This window comes from Podarcis erhardii (assembly GCF_964252035.2).
Source record: "Podarcis erhardii genome assembly, chromosome: 9".
NCBI classification, from domain to species: Eukaryota; Metazoa; Chordata; class Lepidosauria; order Squamata; family Lacertidae; genus Podarcis; species Podarcis erhardii.
Window position 1 is genome coordinate 7,370,116 of NC_138512.1, and position 20,720 is coordinate 7,390,835.

Here is a 20,720-nt window from a genome sequence, read left to right on the forward strand (position 1 = left end):
GTACGCAACGACTGCCGCTAGAATGGCTCAGAAATGGAAATCCCAAGAAATCCCAACTTTAATGGAGTGGCAGACAAAAATGTTTGAATACGTAGAACTGGCGAAATTGACTTAGAAGATTCGGAACCAAAAAGAAGCAAAGTTTGAAAAGGATTGGAGTAAATTTGTTGAATATATACGGAGTAATTGTAAGACTTTAAAAACTGTAGCAGGATTAATGTAAATCTTGTGATGTGGATGGAGTGTAAATAAGAAACTGTAAGAAAAGATTTGAGACATGAAAACCGTTGAAGGGATGGAAGGAAGTTCGGGTGCAATATGGCGCAGGGTAAATAAGAAGACATACAATTTTTTTAATGTAAGAGTATTTGTTTCATTGGTTGTTGTTACAAAAAAGCAATAAAAAGTATTTGGGGGGGGGGAGATCCTCCTGGATTAGAATAAATTCCAAATTGGCTCTAAATAGGGACGGGCAAGTCTGTCAATGCTCTAATTTTTCCAACCTTAAGTTCAGTTCTCCACATCACTTGCCAAACTCATCAGCAAATTTCTGCTAATACGCACATGTTTTTATGAAATTTTGCCATATACACACATTTAAGCAAATCATTTTTTTCCTAACATGACACATTTTTGAAGGTTTTCCCATGCTAACACATGCATTTTTAAGGCACACCTCACTTTAGTATATGCACTTTGGAACACACTTTGGCTGGAAAACTGCATTGCAAAATTGGGGAAGTGTGAATGTTGAAGAATGGTTGTGTTTTGATTCACATATTGTTTTGGAAAGTGTGAAGAAGAGGAGGAGGAGGAGGAGGAGGAGGAAGAAGAAGAATTTAATTGCACTTATTTGCTGCTTTTCTTTTATAAAAAGTGACCCAAAGCAACGTACAAAATAGCACAAAGATTAAAACCAGCATGAAGCAAAAATAAAAACCTAAAACCACATTCATTCCTCTCAAAGGCAGGTCTAACACATTCTGGCCAGTGAAAGAGAGCACAAATAGCTAAACCCCGCAAAATTAAGGGTCAAAAGTCTGGGTAAAGAGAAGCCTAAAAGGAGATAGTGAAGGTACATGTCTCTCTGGGGAAAGCATCTCACAAGTGGGGGGGCCAGCACTGAAAAGGCCCATTCTCATGTCTCCCTCCTCTGCACTTGCCTTGGAGGGAACCCCCCGACAAGGGCCTCAGATGCCAAATTCAGGGTCCAGGCTAGTTCATGTGGGGAGAGGCAGTCCTTAAAGTACCAGAGTCCTGAGCTATGTGAGGCCTTATGGGTCAAAACCAGCCCTTTGAACTGAGCTGAGAAACTAACTGGCGGCCAGTGCAGCTGTACCAGAATTGCTTTAACATGCTCGGACTGCCCTGCCCGGGTCAGCACTCTGGCTACAGAATTCTGCACCAGCTGTAGTCTCTGACCTGTTTTCAAAGGCAGCCCTATGCCCAATGCATTGCTGTAATTGATCCTGGCAGTCATCAGAGCACAGACAACCGGAGTTAGGCGACTCCAGTCCAAATAGGGGCGCAGCTGGGCCACCAGCCAAAGCTAAGGCAATCTGTGCCACCGAGGCTACCTGAGCCTCAAGTGACAGGAGTGGACCCAGAAGCCCCCCAAAATGACTAATTAGGCTGCTTTCCCTTGAAATGCAAATCCTTTCCCCATGCTTCACACTAAATAGCACCCAAATTTCCTGCCAGGCAAATGCTTGGGGCAGATCAAGCAGATCACAGCAAATAGGAGGCAGTAATCCAAATGTGAGCAGCAGTTTCCCTTGGCAGTGGGGGTGAGAGGGCACTTGGGGACGGGGATGGCCATGACAGAGCTGCCTCCATGCCAAACTGCTGACCTCACAGGAACCTGGCCTTGCCCCAGTTTTCAATGGGATGCCAAGAGATAAGCTTGGTTTGTTTGTTTGCAGAACAGGGAGATTGACTGCCTGGAATTCTGGAGAGGGGGAGAATGCCTGTCCTTCTGACGGGTGATGAGGAAGCCTGCTGGAGATCACTGTCTATGGCAGTATCCTGATATGACTCACAGCCCAGGCATCAGAGCTGAAGGCCTCAGCCCCCCCCCCCGGCAGGGGAATGGATGGGTGCCCAGTAGGGTGCTTGCTTAAAAGGTAAAGGTACCCCTAACTATTAGGTGGGACGTGGGTGGTGCTGTGGGTTAAACCACAGAGCCTAGGACTTGCCGATCAGAAGGTTGGCGGTTTGAATCCCCGCGACAGAGTGAGCTCCTGTTGCTTGGTCCCTGCTCCTGCCAACCTAGCAGTTCAAAAGCACTTTAAAGTGCAAGTAGAAGTCCAGCGGGAAGGTAAACGACGCTTCCTTGCACTGCTCCCGGTTTGCCAGAAGCGGCTTAGTCATGCTGGCCACATGACCCGGAAGCTGTACGCTGGCTCCCTTGGCCAATAAAGCGAGATGAGCACCGCAACCCCAGAGTTGGCCATGACTGGACCTAATGGTCAGGGGTCCCTTTACCTTTTAACCATTAGGTCCAGTCATGGACGACTCTGGGGTTGCGGTGCTCATCTCGCTCTATAGGCCGAGGGAGCTGGCGTTTGTCCACAGACAGCTTCCGGGTCATGTGGCCAGCATGACTAAGCTGCTTCTGGCGAACCAGAGCAGTGCACAGAAACACTGTTTACCTTCCCGCCGGAGAGGTACCTATTTATCTGCTTGCACTGTTGTGCTTTTGAACTGCTAGGTTGGCAGGAGCTGGGACTGAACAATGGGAGCTCAGCCCGTAGCGGGGATTCGAACTGCCGACCTTCCGATCGGCAAACCCTAGGCTCTGTGGTTTAGACCACAGCGCCACCCATCTCCCTAGTGTGCTTGCTTACAGGCTGCCAAACAGAGATGAAAGAGACGTAGGAAGAGCCTGCAGGATCAGGCCAGTGACCCATCTAGTCCAGCACCCTGTTCTCACAGTGGCCAACCAGATGCCTGTGGCAGACCCATAAGGAGGATCTGAGCACGAGAGGCTTCTCACTTCCTGTAGTTTTCAGAAGCATTTAGTGCCTTCAACTGTAGAGGTAGAGCGGAGCCATCAGTGCTAGTGGCCTTCGAAATTTCCTCCTCCATGAAATGGCACCTCTTCAGATAATGCAGAGCTCCTTTACAATTCCCAGCACCCTTAACAAACTACAGTTTCCAGGATTCCTGGAAGGGGAACCATGTGCTCTAAATGTATGGTGTGCTTTAAATACATTTTTTAAAAATGCATTGTTTTACAAGTTTGGTGTTTACTGCCCTTTGGGAGAAAAAGCGGGATAGAAATTTAATACCAACCCTAACACCCATCAGTCCCTGACAGTATGGTCAAAGGACAGTGAGTTGTAGCATGGGAACATTGCAAAGGCTTATTTATTAGCTGGCTAGGGCGTTTCTACAAATCTACTTCTTTGCTGCAGAGGGCAGCATCTTTCTTTTAATAGATTTGTTTTAAAAAGCTTCCAATAGCTTCATGTTCTCCCAAAGATTTCCATAGGGACATCGCAACACAACACAGCACAACTCAACTCAGCACAATCTTTCCTGTATTCTTTTCAGCGCCTGCTAAAAACATTCTTGTTTAGACAAATAATCTATTTATTTAGATAAATAAAATTTATTATTTTATTCTGGTATGTCCCACAGAGGAACTTACGGTCTGCAAATAAAAACATCTTGAAGATCCCAGGCCACAGAGAGGTTAGGCTGGCCGCGGCTCCAATCTGGTGGAACGCTCTGTCACAAGAGACTAGGGCCCTGCGGGACTTGACATCTTTCCGCAGGGCCTGCAAGGCAGAGCTATTCCACCAGGCCTTTGGCCAGGGTGCAGCCTAACCCCCCTCCTCTGGCAATCTGCACAGAATTTTGCTTATTGGTTGCCATCAATTTGATTTTAATTAATTTTTATAATGAAATGTTTTTAGAATCGTTGGATTATTTTGATTGTTGTTAGCCGCCCTGAGCCCAGCTTCAGCTGGGGAGGGCGGGATATAAATAAATATTATTATTATTATTATTATTATTATTATTATTATTATTATTATTAAACCTACCCAGATGCTTAGAAAGTTGATGGGAATTTTAACCTGTTTTAGCATTTAAACTAGGGGTAGATTTTCAACTGTTGTTGTATTTCCCCCCTTGGTTTTATTGTTTTATCTTTTCGTAAACCCCTCTTGAGGCTGGGGGTGGATGGGAACACACTGCCTTTGCTTGTAGGTAGTGCCAAGATGGAGCTATCTTCAAATATCTGAAGGGCTGCCACGTGGAGGGTGGGGCCGGCTTGTTTTCTGCTACTCTGTGGGGAGGATCCAAACCGATGGATTCAAATGATAAGAAAGGAGATTCTAGCTAAACATCAGGAAGAGCTTTCTGGTGGTAGAGCCATTTAACAGTATAATGAACTCCCTCAAAAGGTGGTGGACTCTCCTTCCTAGGAGGTTTTTAAGCAGAGTTTGGATGGCCATCTGCCAGGGATACTTTAGCTGAGGTTCCTGCATTGCAAGGGGTTAGACTAGATGACCCGCCGGGTTCCCACCCCCTCTACAATTCTATGATTCTAGAAAGTGCCATAACTCTGTCCAAATGTTATCCTATTTATCCAAACAGAGTCTGTGCCTGTAAGCAGTCTGTTCATAGGTTGTGAGTGATGTCATATCATCAATCCATTGATTAAAGGGTAATAATAATAATAATAATAATAATTTATTTATACCCCACCCATCTGGCTGGGTTCCCCCAGCTACGCTGGGCAGCCTCCAACAAAATATTAAAAAAGCAATAAAACACCAGCCAGTAAAAAACTTCCCTAAACAGGGCTGCCTTCAGATGTCTTCTAAAAGTCAGATACAGTGGTACCTCGGGTTACATACGCTTCAGGTTACAGACTCCGCTAACCCAGAAATAGTGCTTCAGGTTCAGAACTTTGCTTCAGGATAAGAACAGAAATCGTTCTCTGGTGGCGCAGCAGCAGCGGGAGGCCCCATTAGCTAAAGTGGTGCTTCAGGTTAAGAACAGTTTCAGGTTAAGAATGGACCTCCGGAACGAATTAAGTACTTAACCCGAGGTACCACTGTAGTTGTTTATTTCCTTGATATCTGATGGGAGGGCGTTCCACAGGGTGGGTGTCACTACCCAATTGGTCCAACGTCAGTACACCTGTTTCCACCCAGCTTTCCCATATTACCATCTTTTTTGCAATTCTTAGCATGCGGTTCCCCCACAAAGTAAGGTTAGCATGTGAAAATGGGTCAAATTTGTTTTTATTGTTGAACTTAATGGGCCCCATCTGGCAAAATGGGTCATTTGTTGCAAAACAGATACACACCTGCTGCTTCACCTCAGCCCTCTGCAATCATTTACTGCACCTTCCCAACCCCACCCTTCCTACAAGCATAAAATGAAAAGGAATCCTTTAGATCTCTTACCAGATCTGGGACCTCCTCGACGATGGGCCTGCCAAAGGCAGAACAAGGTATAAGTCAGTGCTGGGAATATCTTCCTTGGGCCTTCTAAGTGAAGGCATCATTTGTATGGAGGGAACTCTGTGACAGAGGCAGGCGGATTGTGGCTCTCCACGCACACACAGGCTAAGGCATTATCTGACTCCAGAACCCTGACATTTGGACCAGGAATGTGCATTTTGCAATGAAAAACACCTGTCCTTGGGGTGGGGCACTCAGCAAGGAATCGGCCAATCTGGATGGGAAGAACATTCTAGATCAGGGCCCTGAGGCTTCCCCTCCTGCTTCAGAAATAAAACAACCAACTAAAGTCTTCTTCTTCCTCCTCCTCTTCTTTTAAAGTGTGCTTATCAAACAGTTGGGCCCACAACTCTCAGTTGTGTCTGTTACAAAGACATGACCCAGCTAGAGATGGACAAATACGAACGACTCTCCATTTACACAGGGGTTACATTCTGAACCCCCGTGCAAACCAGTGAAATGGGGAGTCACTTGTATCAGCTCAGCTTTGCTGGTCCACAGAGCCACATGAGCCGGAGGGACAGCATGGCTTGCCCAGCTGATGTGCAGGAAAGTAGCCGCAGCCGCGCTTCCCAGCATGTCTGCTGTTAGATGGGAAGGCCTCCTGCTTGCGAGGAGACCCCTCCCCAGAGCCTGAAGAGGAAGCCCTCTTTGGGCTCTGGGGAGGGTCACATCGTGAGCCAGGAGTGCTCCCCATTTCCGGGATCCACTTCCGGTTTCCCTGTACCACACATGTGCACGGTCACGTGGAAATAGAGTGCACGCCAATGGGGAGTTGCCCGTATGTCATTTTTTGTTTCTGTCAGTTTCTCATTTCCCTGCCTTTCCACACCAGTTTGCATTAAAAAAAAAAAGAGGTAGAGGTCCTCATCAAAATGCATCAACATTTTAGTGCAAATTTATCCTAATTTTTGCAAAACCATTTTTACTGATATAATGCATTTTTGTATATCATTTCACTAATTTATGCATAGCTGTCAACTTTCAGATTTGAAAATAAGGAATCAGCAGCCTCAGCTGTCCCAGGGACAGTCTACTACAGTCTACGAGATATCTAACAATCCGGGATAGCAGCGGGAAACGGCGCTGGAACAAGGGAATTTCCTGCAAAAAAAGGGAAGGTTGACAGCTATGATTTAAATTCTCAATTTGCCCCTGCATATGCGTTTTTGTACACATTATTGGGCTGGAAAATTGCACTTCAAAATCTGAAGAAAGTACAGGTTTTGAAGGTTGGCTCTGCTTTGGTTCTCCGATTCTTTGTGTGACTTGAGTGAGTTTGCCTTTAAATGGAGATGGATTGGATTGGCCCTCCCCCTTTTCCTAGAGGTTGCCCTCCTGTCAATTTATCGGCCCACCCTACCTGGGATGCTTCTCTGGGAGAATCTCCATCACAGCATCGTGGGGTGGCAACTTATCTGGGTTTATCTGCGAGACAAAAGACAGTCACTAAAGAAAACCGTCAGGTAAAGGCTGCTGTCACCCACACCCCTGACCCTCATTACTCAGAACACAGTGGAGGCCCAAAGTGGCAGCTGTCAGTTTGGTGCCTTGCTACATTCCACCCCCCCCCAGCAGTTGTGCTTTATTTGTTTGTTTGTTTGTATCTGTATACCTCTATATCATTAAAAAAAGTCAAACTGCTTTGCAGCAACAAAAACATACAATACCTCGGGTTACAGACGCTTTAGGTTATAGACTCTTCAGGTTACAGACTCCGCTAACCCAGAAATAGTACCTCGGGTTAAGAACTTTGTGTTAAGTTGTGGGTGAACATATCAGACGACACAGCGATTCTTCAAACAGCTCTGGTTTATTCACAGGCCAGAACAGAACTGAACTGAAGGGTTCAGCCAGCCTGCTTATATAGAGCTCCGCTAGAACGCAACTGTAACACTTTCTGTAACTATCCAATCCCTGAACGTCACTTTCAATCCCTTATTTGCATATGTGGACCTGAGTGAAAACTATCTACAGTATCCCCCTGCTGGCCCAGGGTGAGAACTTCAGTACATAACACTTTGCTTCAGGATGAGAACAGAAATCGTGGTCCGGCGGCGTGGCGGCAGCGGGAGGCCCCATTAGCCTAGTAGTGCTTCAGGTTAAGAACAGTTTCAGGTTAAGAACGGACCTCCGGAACGAATTAAGTTCTTAACCCAAGGTACCACTGTAATACCATAAAAAGCCATATAGAAAGTTCAAAACAAATATCAGTTAACTACAGCAGAAAGTCCTAGTCTTAATTGCCTGCTCAGGCCTGTTTTCATTAAGCGTTTAAAAGTTGGCACAGAAGGCTGAATCTCTAGGGCAGTGGTCAGCAACCTTTTTTCAGCTGCGGGCTGGTCCACTGTCCCTCAGACCATGTGGGTGGGCCAGACTATATTTTGGAAAAAAAATGTATGAACGAATTCCTATGCTCCACAAATGACCCAGAGATGCATTTTTAATAAAAGCACACAGTCTACTCATGTAAAAACACGCTGATTCCCAGACCGTCCGCGAGCTGGATTTAGAAGGCGATTGGGCCGCATCCGGCCCCCGGGCCTTAGGTTGCCTACCCTTGCTCTAGTGGCAGACAGTTCCACAGGACCGGGCCAATGACACTAAAGGCTCTATTGCGCATTGTTGTCAAACACGCCTCACGATGCCTCCTGCAAGTGATCTGAGTGATCAAGCTGGGGGTATAAGGGTTTAGGCAGTCCCTGAGGTATCCTGGACCTAAGTTGTTAAGGGCTTTGTAAATTAATACAAGGACCCTGAACCTGGCTTGGTAGCAGGTGGCTGGCAGTTTTGCAGCACTTTGGTATGGCTGTGTGCTGATGGCATTTGGCAGATGGCTGCCACTCCATCACCAGAATCTCAGGGAATTGTTGTGCTTTCCTCCCACTTTTCCTCTGAGGAATTTGAGGCAGCTTATATGGTTCTTTCCCCTCCCTCCTGCTCCCTCAACAGCCCTGTGAGGTAGATAAAACAGAGGGATTGTGACTGCTGCAAGGTCACCTAGGCCCCTTCTGCACAATACCGCTAAAGCAGGATCCTACCACTTTATGAACAGGCATGGCTGAGAATTGTAGTTTGAGGGTGCTGAGGGTTGTTTCCTGATTCCCTTCACAGAACTACAGTTCTCAAAGTGGTTTTACAGTACAATAAATCGCTCTTCACAGGGAAGCTGCATGAGGCGGGTGGCGTGCAAGGGCAAATCCTTGCACCAACAGAGCCAGAGACCTAAGTGCCACTTTGGATACAAGCAAATAGTAATAACAATAATTAATAATGTCATTTCAACCCAGCCCTCGTAGAATTTATTTTTCCTTTCTATGCTCTGCTTATCCATCCATTTATCAAGCCATCATCCATCATTAGAAAGACACTTGATCATTTAGTTACTTTGGAACTCCCTGCCTATTGATATCAAACAGGTGTCTTTGCTGTGCTCGTTTTGGTACCTGCTAAAAACATCCTTGTTTAGACCAGCCCACCCAGATGCTGAGAAAGTTGAGGTGAATGAATTTTAATCTGTTTTAATATTTAACTTTTCTATGTTTAAAAGAATTGTGTCAATTTTTTCTTGTTTTAACTTTTTGTAAACCGTTTCAATGGTTTTTTTTTAAAAAAACCATCAAATAGTATATAAATAAATATAAATATAAATATATAGAATATAAATAAATAGTATATAAATAAATATTATTAAATAAACAAACAAACAAAACTCAGTGTCATGCTAAATTAAAGCAAATCCCCTTTGCTGTTACTGCAAATACAGCCCCTACAGGGAAGGGCATGTAACATTAATTCACACTAAATGCATGTGAAGGTAGACAGCGACAGACTTGCAGGGTAGAACAGGCTCTCACTACATATGACAAATCAGAGGGAAGCAACTACAGAGCTCAGCCGGATTTCCTCTCATGGAAGTACATAGGATTGCAGCAGAAATGGTTTGTTCAGCCCCAGCCGCAAGAATCCCAAAGTCAAAGAAAGACTGTGAGGATTCTACTTCCTCCTCCTGCAGCCCCAAATACTCACTGTTGCAGAGAAGGGGCGATAATACAGTGCCATCTGAGTGCTTTGGATGGGCCTCACGCCATTCCATGGGGGGCAGAAATAAAAATATCCTCTGGCAGAGATCAGATTAACAAGCCTCTCCACTGGTTGCCAGGCGCCTGTCACTCCAAACAGCAACCTCCAGAGGTACGGTACAAACTCCAGAACCGCAAAGCAAACAGGTGTGCTCACCTGTCCTCCCGGGAGAGGCTCCAAAGGGCTTTGCATCACATCTGCCGGCTCCATCGCCAACAGAGACAACTGCTAATGGGACGCAATGCCAGCTGGACCCTAAACTGCATGAGGGCAAGCCACAACTCTCCTGTGGGCAGGGCAGGTGTTGGCACCTGATTGCAGAGGTGACCTGCTGCCCAGCTTACTCCGGAAGCTGCCGTTGCTACAACACAGCTCCTTGTAGCAACCAGGGTGTCAAATCTCCTTTGCCACACATAGGGACACAAATGCAGCACCTGTTGAATGCTGGGGTTTTTTTGGACGGTTGTTAAACATGCAGGTGCCTTGGCAGAAAGCAGAAAGGACTACAGAAAGCAGAAAGGATGCGGGTGGTACTGTGGGTTAAGCCTAGGGCTTGCCGATCAGAAGATTGGCAGATCAAATACCCGTGACAGGGTGAGCTCCCGTTGCTTGGTCCCTGCTCCTGCCCACCTAGCAGTTTGAAAGCACGAAGTGCAAGTAGATAAATAGGTACCGCTCTGGTGGGAAGGTAAACGGCGTTTCTGTGCGCTGCGCTGGTTCGTCAGAAGTAGCTTAGTCATGCTGGCCACATGACCCGGAAGCTGTACACTGGCTCCCTCGGCCAATAAAACGAGATGAGCGCCACATCCCCAGAGTCATCCGCAACTGGACCTAATAGTCAGGGGTCCCTTTACCTTTACCTTTAAAGGAGCAGGTACCCTGGCAGAAAGCAAAAAGGACTACAAAAGTTGGACTACAACACCTGGAGGGCCCTGGGTCATCTGCACCAGGTGAAAGGATTGAGACGGACTGCAGGAAGGATGCACACACATATGAACACTTGCAAATCAGTAGCCCCTGGTCCCCTGTCCAACGGACGGGGACATTTGCTGCGATGCTCTTTCTGGGAAGCAGGGGTGCCAATGGAGGTCACTTCTACACCATAATTTGAAAAGTGCACATCCAATGAAGCTGAATGTTGGGAGATTTGGGACAGATAAAAGGAAGGACTTCTTTACGCAGCACATGGTTAATCGATGGAACTCCTTGCCACAGGAGTCAGAGATGGCTTCCAACTTGAGTGGCTTTAAAGGAGGATCAGACACATTTGTGAAGGAGGAGAGGGCTGTTGGTGGCTCTGCTCTTCTTCCACAGTGGGAGGCAGCAATGCTTCCAGATACCAATAGCTCGAAAGGGCAGGAGGGGCATCTCCAAGAGTTGCTCTTGGGCTCAAATCCTGCTTGCAGGTTTCCTTTTGGGGCATCTCATTGGTGTGGGGTGTGAAACACAGAGCAGTCAAGTACAACATCCCTAGAGTGGACATAAAAAGGGGGTGTCTGGACCAGCCAGTCGGAACTTCCTGTTTCCTCCTAGGCTGGGACAGACTTCCTCTACATGTGAAGAGAGGTGGGTGTGACCTCACCTATGCAGGTAACAAAATACCTCAGCGGAGGTTGCCATCTCTCTCTCTTTGACTACATTCGCCGAAGAAGCAACATCTGCTTAGCCTAAGATGCTTTCTTGGCTTCTAACCAAGAGAAGACAAAGGAGCTGTCTCCTTATGGGATAGTTTCCAGGTATATTACTTTTGTAACTTAAGTCTGCCTTCTGGCATCCATCTGTGAACAGAATGTGAGTGAGTAAATTATTTTATACTTTTATAGAAGACTGTGTTGTGTCTACAGTGGTACCTTGGGTTACAGACTCTTCAGGTTACAGACTCTGCTAGCCCAGAAATAGTGCTTCAGGTTAAGAAATAGTGCTTCAGCCTCCAACAAAATATTTAAAAAGCAATAAAACATCAGCCATTAAAAAACTTCCCTAAACAGGGCTGCCTTCAGATGTCTTCTAAAAGTCAGATACAGTGGTACCTCGGGTTACATACGCTTCAGGTTACAGACTCCGCTAACCCAGAAATAGTTGCTTCAGGATGAGAACAGAAACCGTGCTCCAGCGGCGCAGCGGCAGTGGGAGGCCCCATTAGCTAAAGTGGTGCTTCAGGTTAAGAACAGTTTCAGGTTAAGAACGGGCCTCCAGAACGAATTAAGTTCTTAACCTGAGATTTCTTTTATGAGGAACTAAAGGGGAAATTACCAGGTAACTTATTTTAGAGGCTTTAGGGAGCCTGAGCAAAGGCATCCGCTGTGGAAGTTTAAAAAGGGGAATGTTGCTCTGCTAAATTGTCGGACTTTTTAACACAAGTTGGAAAGGCTATTATCAGACAATATATCCTCTCCTGAATCCCACACTTGGCTACTGTGAGAACAGGATGCTGGACTGGGTGGGCCATTGGCCTGATCCAGCAGGCTCTTCTTATGTTCTTAAGTGCTTCTGGGCAACTTTGAATAGTCATGGCTCCCCCCCCCAAAGCATCCTGGGAGCTGTATTTGGTCCAGGGTGCTGAGAGTTGATGGGAGACTCCCTATTCCCTTCACAGAGCTACAATTCCCAGACTTCCCTGGTAAGAAGAAGGATTGACAGTTAAACCACTTCGGTGGTACAGCAGGGCTTTGAATGTATGGTGGGGGCTGTGGCCCCTGACTGGCCTGGTCTCCATGGGAAGCAGAGCCCCACTGTGTTTCCCGACCCCTGCCAGCCAGAGCCCAACCTTAACTCTCTTTGTCCTTCTCTCTGACTCAGCACCAGGCTCCTCTAGAGATGACAGAGAGAGGTATCAGCCCCTCACTCCCTGCTGCTTAGATGCTGAGCACCAGAGACTTTTGCTGCCTCAGCACCTTTCTCTGCCATGCATTTATCTCATGTTTCAAAGGCTCAATTAGCTTCTGAGGCTTCTCAGCTTTTAAACGTCTCCCTCCGTGACCTTCCTGGGAACGCCTCACATCTCCTTGGGGATCAGTTTGGTCTGTTTTGCTGCATCCCTCCTGGATCTGTCTATGGGGGAGAGATTTGGCACGGTTTGCATCGTCCGCTGTGTCTTCCTTCAGCAGCCAAAATGACCTTGTGCTGGCGATCCGCTGCTTTCATTTCCTCTGTACAGTTGCATGCGTCTACTTTGGGAAGGAACATTGGGAGCTGCCTTCCACCGAATCAGGACACTTGTCCGTCTAGCTCAGTATTGGCCACACTGTCGGGCAGCGCAGCAAAGGCGCTCTGGGGTTTCAGTCTTGCAGGCGTCTCTCTCAGCCCAACCTGGAGATGCCATTACAGTGGTACCTCAGGTTACATACGCTTCAGGTTACATACGCTTCAGGTTACAGACTCCACTAACCCAGAAATAGAGCTTTGCTTCAGAATGAGAACAGAAATCGTGCTCCGGCGGCGCGGCGGCAGCAGGAGGCCCCAAAACAACCCTGTGAGGTAAGCTAGGTTGAGAGGCATTGGTTTGCCCAAAGTCACACCCAGTGCGCTTTATGGCTGTGATGGACAGCTGAGCCAGACCTGAGTCTGTAGAAGAAGAAGTAGTGTTTGGATTTGATATCCCGCTTTATCACTACCTGAAGGAGTCTCAAAGCGGCTAACGTTCTCCTTTCCCTTCCTCCCCCACAACAAACACTCTGTGAGGTGAGTGGGGCTGAGAGACTTCAGAGAAGTGTGACTGGCCCAAGGTCACCCAGCAGCTGCATGTGGAGGAGCGGAGACGCGAACCCGGTTCACCAGATGATGAGTCCACCACTCTTAACCACTACACCACACTGGCTCTCTGTAACACCTGTCCCCAATTAACGAAAACTAGGGACTCTGTGGATTGGTTTTGCATGAGGCAGAACCCCACATTTGTAGGGTATTTTTGGCACCTGAGGTTCCAAAACCAAATCTTCATCTCTGATTGTCAGATTCCTGGAGAAACCCAATGTCACCCTTGGTGAAACATGAGACTGGGTCACCCAGCAGCTGCATGTGGAGGAGCAGGGAAGCGAACCCGGTTCACCAGATTACGAGTCCACTGCTCTTGACCACTACACTCATACTGGTGCTGCAGCCCCTCAGAAGTCCCCCCAAGAGGGCTGGAGCCTCTCTCTGATTGGCTACCAAGAAAGCCAGCCGGAGGGGGGTGGGGCCACTGGCAGAGGGAGAGGAGTGCGGGGGGAGCGCATCACCCCCAGCAGCGCAATCCCGGAAGGGTGCCATTGCGGCTGCCCCCTGCCTGTGTTTGGGCGCCATGCCCCTGCAGGTAGCACGCCCCACCCCAGGGCGTGCGCCATGCCCCCAGGACGCACGCCCCGCTCCTGCGTGCGGCGTGCCCCACCCCAGGATGTGTACCAGCCCCACTCCTGCCTGCTCTCCACACCCCGGTGCCGGAGCATAAAGCTCCACCACTGGGTGCAGCCAGCACTTTCCTGCCACACGCTTTAGACCAGGGGTCAGCAAGCTTTTTCAGCCGTGGGCTGGTCCACTGTCCCTCAGAACATGTGGTGGGCCGGACTATATTTTTTTGGGGGGGGGGAATGAACGAATTCCTTTACCCCACATATAACCCAGAGATGCATTTTAAATAAAAGGACACATTCTACTCATGTAAAAACACCAGGCAGGCTCCACAAATAACCCAGAGATGCATTTTAAATAAAAGGACACATTCTACTCGTGTAAAAACACCAGGCAGGCTCCACAAATAACCCAGAGATGCATCTTAAATGAAAGGACACATTCTAGTCATGTAAAAACACACTGATTCCTGGACCGTCTGCGGGCTGGATTGAGAAGGCAATTGGGCCGCATCTGGCCCCCAGGCCTTAGGTTGCCTACCCCTGCTTTATTTTTTTAAAAATAATAATATTTATTTTAAAATAATATTTAGCCTACCCCTGCTTTAGACCCAACCAGTTATATTTCCTCTGCTATCTATTTCATTTATTTATTGCATTTATATCCCACCTTTCCCTCCACGGAGCTCAAGGTGGCATACATGGTTCTCCCACCTCCTCACTGAACCCCCACAACCATCCTGTGAGGTAGGACAGGGGCTGAAGGGCAAGAGTGACCGGCCCCCGAGGTTGCAGCCAGTGGAGCGGGGACTTGAACCCTGGTCTCTCTCAGCTCATAGTCCATCACTCTGTCCATGACACCACCCCTGGCTCTCTGCTAGATTTAATAGGTCAAGTGGGACCAATTAAGGTCAAGGGGGCACACTGCTGGGTGTAGATTTGCAAGCCCCTTGCCCGGACCCTCAGAGACAGGGCACAGAGGAGAGAGACAGAGGCAGAGATATAGCGTATTTTTTGCACCATAACACTCACTTTTTTCCTCCTAGAAAGTAAGGGGAAATGTCTGTGCGTGTTATGGAGGAAATGCCTACGGGTGGCATGCCTACGGATTTTCCTCCTCTAAAAACTATGTGCGTGTTATGGTCGGGTGCGTGTTATAGAGCGAAAAATACGGTACTTTGCTGCTCCTCAACTCTGTCATCCTGCCAGCTGGGGACCTGCTCCTTCACCCTGTTTGCGCATTGTAAGATTTCACAGAAATGTGCTTTAGTCTCACAAAGTATAGGAAGAGTACTTCACGCAGACAACAGGCCAGTGGTGGTGCTGTGGTTAGAGTGTCAGACTAGGCCCTGGGAGACCAGAGTTCGAATCCCCGCCCTCTCAGCCATTGAGCTCTTTGGGTGTGATATTGGGGACCAGTCACTTGCTCTCATCCTAAGCTACCTAGCGGGTCTACTGTGAGGTTACAATTAGGAGGAGAACCACGTATGACACCCCGAGTTGCTTGGAGGAAAAAGTGAGACATAAATGTAATATATAAATAATTAGTAAGTACATTAAGCCTGTGCATATTCAGTTTTACATGCTTGGCAAAATAATTTTTAAAAGGGTGGAGCAGAAAGGGGTCGTGCATCTGGGGGGAAAGACTTTGGCAATCCCACCTGTCATTGAACCCAATGTGTTTTAACTATACAGCTGCAATTTTGGCTTTAGGTATGATCCCTGGAACGTAACCCCTGGGAGTGTTGTGGGCTTACTGTAATAAGTCAGTAAATATTGGCAAGCCAAAGTTATTATAATTTTTTAGAAAAGTAACTCCGAAAACACTCAAAACGAAGCAGCAGCAAATCTGTATCTTTGTTAAGGATATGCTTCACCTCAGCCAAACAGACAAGTGGGGATGTGGCCATAGATGTTTAATGCTTATAATCCTAAATTATTGGCATCATTAGTGATCAGTGACGAAGCAAGAGAGTGGCTTCCTCTTTGAGCCTTGGAGCAGGGACCTGTCCGTCTATACTTCCATCGCTGGAATTGCCACTGCTACAGGGGCCACACAATACCCTTTCTGCAGCGCCTGCACTTTGGAACTCCCTGCCAATTGATATCAAGCAGGTTGCCTTTGCTGTGCTCTTTTTGGGGCTGGCTTAAAAACAGATGTATAGAATGTAGAGGTAACTTTAATCTGTTTCGTATTTTAACTTTTGTATGTTGTAACGCACAATATTATTGGTTTTCTTGTTTTGTCTTTTTGTAAGCTGCTTTGCTTTTTTTTTATTTTTTACAACCAAGCTGTGTATAAATCTTATGAAATAATAAACTAAAATATATTGATGGTGCAGCAGAAAACAGAGAGCAGCACTGATACCCTGAGAGGTGGCCTGGCCAAACAGCAGTGTAGACAGTCAAGAGGACACATCCCTCAAGAGCGAACCATGCTTTTGATCATGAAATCAGAGAACACAGTAGCTTGAGCCACACTTACCTCTTTTAGGTCCATCAAGGAGCTCTTTTGTTCAGGAGCAATGAAGGAACTCTGGAAAACACAATATAGTTTGCCCTATTATTTTCTTCCAAGGGCAATCATCACAGAAGAAAATGGTTATAAAATCAAATACAATGAACGTGGTGTGGATATGAAGAAGGCAGGTTGGGGGCATCTGGGTTCTGAAGAGATATTGCTCCTGGTTCTCCAAGAACGCCCTGCACCACAAAGATGTCAAGAGCTAGTCATGCAGGTTTAGAGACACTCGTTTTTATTTAATGAGATTTGCAAATGCAGTAAACAAAAGCAAGCAAACAAAACATCAAGTAAAAAAAAAAGAATAAAAACAGTCAAAAGAGCAATATAAAATAGCAGAATAAAAATCATAATGATCATAGGTGAAGGTAAAGGGACCCCTGACCGTTAGGTCCAGTCGCAAATGACTTTGGGGTTGCGGCGCTCATCTCGCTTTATTGGCCGAGGGAGCCGGCCAGCATGACTAAGCTGCTTCTGGCGAACCAGAGCAGCGCACGGAAACGCCGTTTACCTTCCCGCCGGAGTGGTACCTATTTATCCACTTGCACTTTGACGTACTTTCGAACTGCTAGGTTGGCAGGAGCAGGGACTGAACAATGGGAGCTCACCCCGTTGCGGGGATTCGAACTGCCAACCTTCTGATCGGCAAGCCCTAGGCTCTGTGGTTTAATCCACAGTGCCACCCACATCCCACAATGCTAGCCTTACACCTCAACAAATAATTCTATACTTGCTGGTTGCTGCTCATCTAGGGATCTCTGGAGGAAGGACGCATCCTGTTGTTCTCTGGATTGAGGGTTTTAGGAAATCCTGCTTATTACCATTTCCAAAAAACTGACTTATAAACTATGTGTTGCCAGGGATGAGGTGGGCCCCTCCAGCTTCTGCTTGGGGTGATTTGTGATTGATATGACCAAACACTCTTATAGTTGGCACATTCCTACTAAAAGAGTAGGAACCAAGACCTGGGAGAGGAGACGGTAGAAGAAGACTGGAAGAAATTCAAGATTTATCTACAAAAATATTGCTGTTGAAATGGAATACTCAGGATGAAATGGTGAAATCTGCTATGATAAAATGGGCACAAGATGTTGGACACAACATTATGTTTGCTGACTGGGAACAGTTATGGACCACAGGTATGAAATTTATGGCATGTAATGCCTTAAGAGAGAATATTATGAAAATGATATACAGGTGGTACATGACTCCAGTCAAGCTTGCAAAAATATATCATTTGCCCAATAATAAATGTTGGAAATGTAAAGAAAATGAAGGTACATTCTTTCACCTTTGGTGGACATGCCCAAGAAGTTAAGTGGTTTTAGCAATAATGCTGTTAAGGGGTACGTAAAAATGGATTGTTAACATGTAAAAATGTAAAATTATAATTTATTATGATAAAGTATCAAGATAAATGCAAAAAGTGTAAGAACTTGCTGAAACAACTATTGAACTAGAATACAAAAGAGGGAGGTGTGAGGAGGTCAGGGAAATAAGTAAATGAAAGACAAGACATGGAAAGATTGAAATGTTTTTAATTGTTTTTTTATTCTTTTTTGTATTTTGTATTTCTTTTTGTTTTCTTTTTCTCTTTTTTCATTTTTGTAATCTCTTTGAAACTTTAATAAATATTATATTTTATATATATATATATATATATATATATATATATATATATATATATGCTTTCGTAGATTTTCACGGGTACAGGAATGCAGGTTTTGGTGTCCTCGGGTGTCTTCCCGTGTAAAAGTTGGGGTGTCTAGGCGACGTTTCGACGAGGTCTCACTCGTCATCTTCAGGCTGGTGCTTTCGGCTTCTTGTTACTGGAACAGAGCAGGATCTCAGTGTTTGAGTTCCTATAAATACTGTAGAGGGGGTGTGGTGTATAGCCTCCAATGTTCTGGGCAGAGAGGAAGTTCCCAGGCTAGTGTGCCTTTTCTTCTTTTGTTCCTTAATTACTTGAGAGATATCTTGAGTGATTTCTTGAGTGATATCCTGAGTACCACTTAGGTGGGTCATTAGGTGTGGATTAGTTGTTAAAGTCTTTGTGTCTTGACCTCTTGAACTTTGTGAAGAGTTTTCCTGAGAAGATGGCTGTACTGTACTTAGTTGTGCTCTGGCTTGGCTTCGTGTATAGGGGCGAGCTGTGGTTTTGTGGCTTGTGTCAGCCAGATCTGTGTAGGGATTGCAGGGGGGTGCAGCATCCGGAGGTGCCACCATGGATTGGCTACTGGATGGTGTCTGTAATTCATCTGTGGAGAGGGTCTGGGTTTGGGTCTGGTGTGGTTGATTGGTGTTGGCGTTCTGTGTGCCTCTGGATCTGGTGTCAGTTTTTGTGGGGAGGGCTAATTTCCAGATGTCTGGCAAGCGGGATGTGTCGTCACGCTTGTTCATGTTGTGAGGGTGTTTCTCTATCTCGATGGCTTCCATGATTATTCTCTTGTGGTGATGTTCCGTGTTAAAGAGCAATTTGGAATCTGCAAAATTAATTTCGTGTCCTGTTTCTTTCATGTGTTGGAAAAGAGAGGAAGTTTTTTCTTCTTTTTTGACGGCATTCTTGTGTTCTGCGATACGTGCATTTATTCGTCTGTTTGTTTGTCCAATGTACGTGGCTGGGCAGACTTTGCAGGGTATTTCATAGATCCCTTGGTTTTCCAACTGGATTTTATCCTTTCCAACTGGATTTTATCCACACCTAATGACCCACCTAAGTGGTACTCAGGATATCACTCAAGAAATCACTCAAGATATCTCTCAAGTAATTAAGGAACAAAAGAAGAAAAGGCACACTAGCCTGGGAACTTCCTCTCTGCCCAGAACATTGGAGGCTATACACCACACCCCCTCTACAGTATTTATAGGAACTCAAACACTGAGATCCTGCTCTGTTCCAGTAACAAGAAGCCGAAAGCACCAGCCTGAAGATGACGAGTGAGACCTCGTCGAAACGTCGCCTAGACACCCCAACTTTTACACGGGAAGACACCCGAGGACACCAAAACCTGCATATATATATATATATATATATATATATATATATATATATATATATAAATAAATAAAACACACAGCATGGAGGGTTGCCCAGGGGGCCAGACGTACCTCCCCACAATGTTCAGGGACCTCCTATCTCCCCGTCCCTCTTGCTCTTTAGCACATACTGGTGGCGGCGACGGCATCCCCCTTCTCCTCTTCACCAGTCCTATCTACACGGCAAGCTTGGGACGGGAGTCCAGGCAACAGAGAGGCATGTCCCACTGGGACTGCTGAATTTCCTGCTCCAAGCTATTTGGTTTCCTTCTTTTTTAGTCTGTTAGTTGTTTATTCCTGACTGTACAGTTACCTGCTTAAGCACAAATTGAACTGGAGATAAAGGGGTTGTCCCTGCCCCAGGTATACTCTAAAACCCCCCACAAACAAACCAACAAACCAGTTACTTCCTGCCAGTGGTGAGATGGGCAGTGGCAACCCACACAGGATCATACTTCTCCCTACAGAGAAGGAACTTATCACGGTAAGTACCAACGTTCGCCTCTCCCCAGTACACACGCAAAATCTTGGGTTGTATCCAATGTGCCACTAAGTTAAAGTCATTGCAGTTGGCTCTCCTCCTCCTTCATTGGCCTTTCATCCTGTACTCCTTCTTCCACAGCAGGCTCCCAGGGACCTGGTGGAGAAATCACTCAGAAGCAGATCCTCAGCTCCAGCCAGCTCACTTTTCTCCAAGGCGTCGTCTTCCCCCTTGCCTTCAGCTACTGAATCTCTTCAGCCATCCCTTCTATCTGGTTGCCTTACAGCTGGGTTCCTGGATCACTTTAGGCCCCATGTATCATCTCATCCTGGGATATGGGTGGCGCTGTGGGTTAAACCAGAGAGCCTAGGGCTTGCTGATCAGAAGGTCGGCGGTTCAAATCCCCATGACGGAGTGAGCTCCCATTGATCGGTCCCTGCTCCTGCCAACCTAGCAGTTCGAAAGCACGTCAAAGTGCTAGTAGATAAATAGGTACCGCTCTGGCGGGAAGGTAAACAGTGTTTCTCTGCACTGCTCTGGTTCGCCAGAAGCGGCTTAGTCATGCTGGCCACATGACCTGGAAGCTTTTCGCCGGCTCCCTCGGCCAATAAAGCGAGATGAGCGCTGTACCCCAGAGTCGTCCGCAACTGGACCTAATGGTCAGGGGTCCCTTTACCTTTACCTAGCATCTCATCAGGCAGGTCTCTGACTTTTTTCTCCAAGAAGGCTTCTCCCACACTCTGCTTGCAGCTGCTCCACTTTATCGAACCACTGTCTCTGTCTGCTGTTGATCC

At 46.6% G+C, this 20,720-nt stretch overlaps 2 protein-coding genes across 3 annotated transcripts in view; both read right to left on the reverse strand.

Moving 5' to 3' along the window:
• Positions 1-20,720, reverse strand: part of CCDC33 (coiled-coil domain containing 33) — a 154,476-nt gene that overhangs the window by 12,808 nt on the left and 120,948 nt on the right. For both annotated transcript variants that reach the window (XM_081876254.1, XM_081876253.1), the window contains 3 exons: positions 16,374-16,424; positions 6,844-6,908; positions 5,424-5,451 (listed from right to left, as the gene is read on the reverse strand). In XM_081876254.1, coding sequence (XP_081732380.1) covers positions 5,424-5,451; positions 6,844-6,908; positions 16,374-16,424 — 144 coding nt within the window. The remainder of the gene's footprint in view (positions 1-5,423; positions 5,452-6,843; positions 6,909-16,373; positions 16,425-20,720) is intronic.
• Positions 16,465-20,720, reverse strand: part of PML (PML nuclear body scaffold) — a 281,106-nt gene continuing 276,850 nt past the window's right edge. The window contains exon 9 of the mRNA XM_081876350.1: positions 16,465-16,474. Within this exon, the coding sequence (XP_081732476.1) occupies positions 16,472-16,474 (3 nt within the window). The 3' untranslated portion in view covers positions 16,465-16,471. The remainder of the gene's footprint in view (positions 16,475-20,720) is intronic.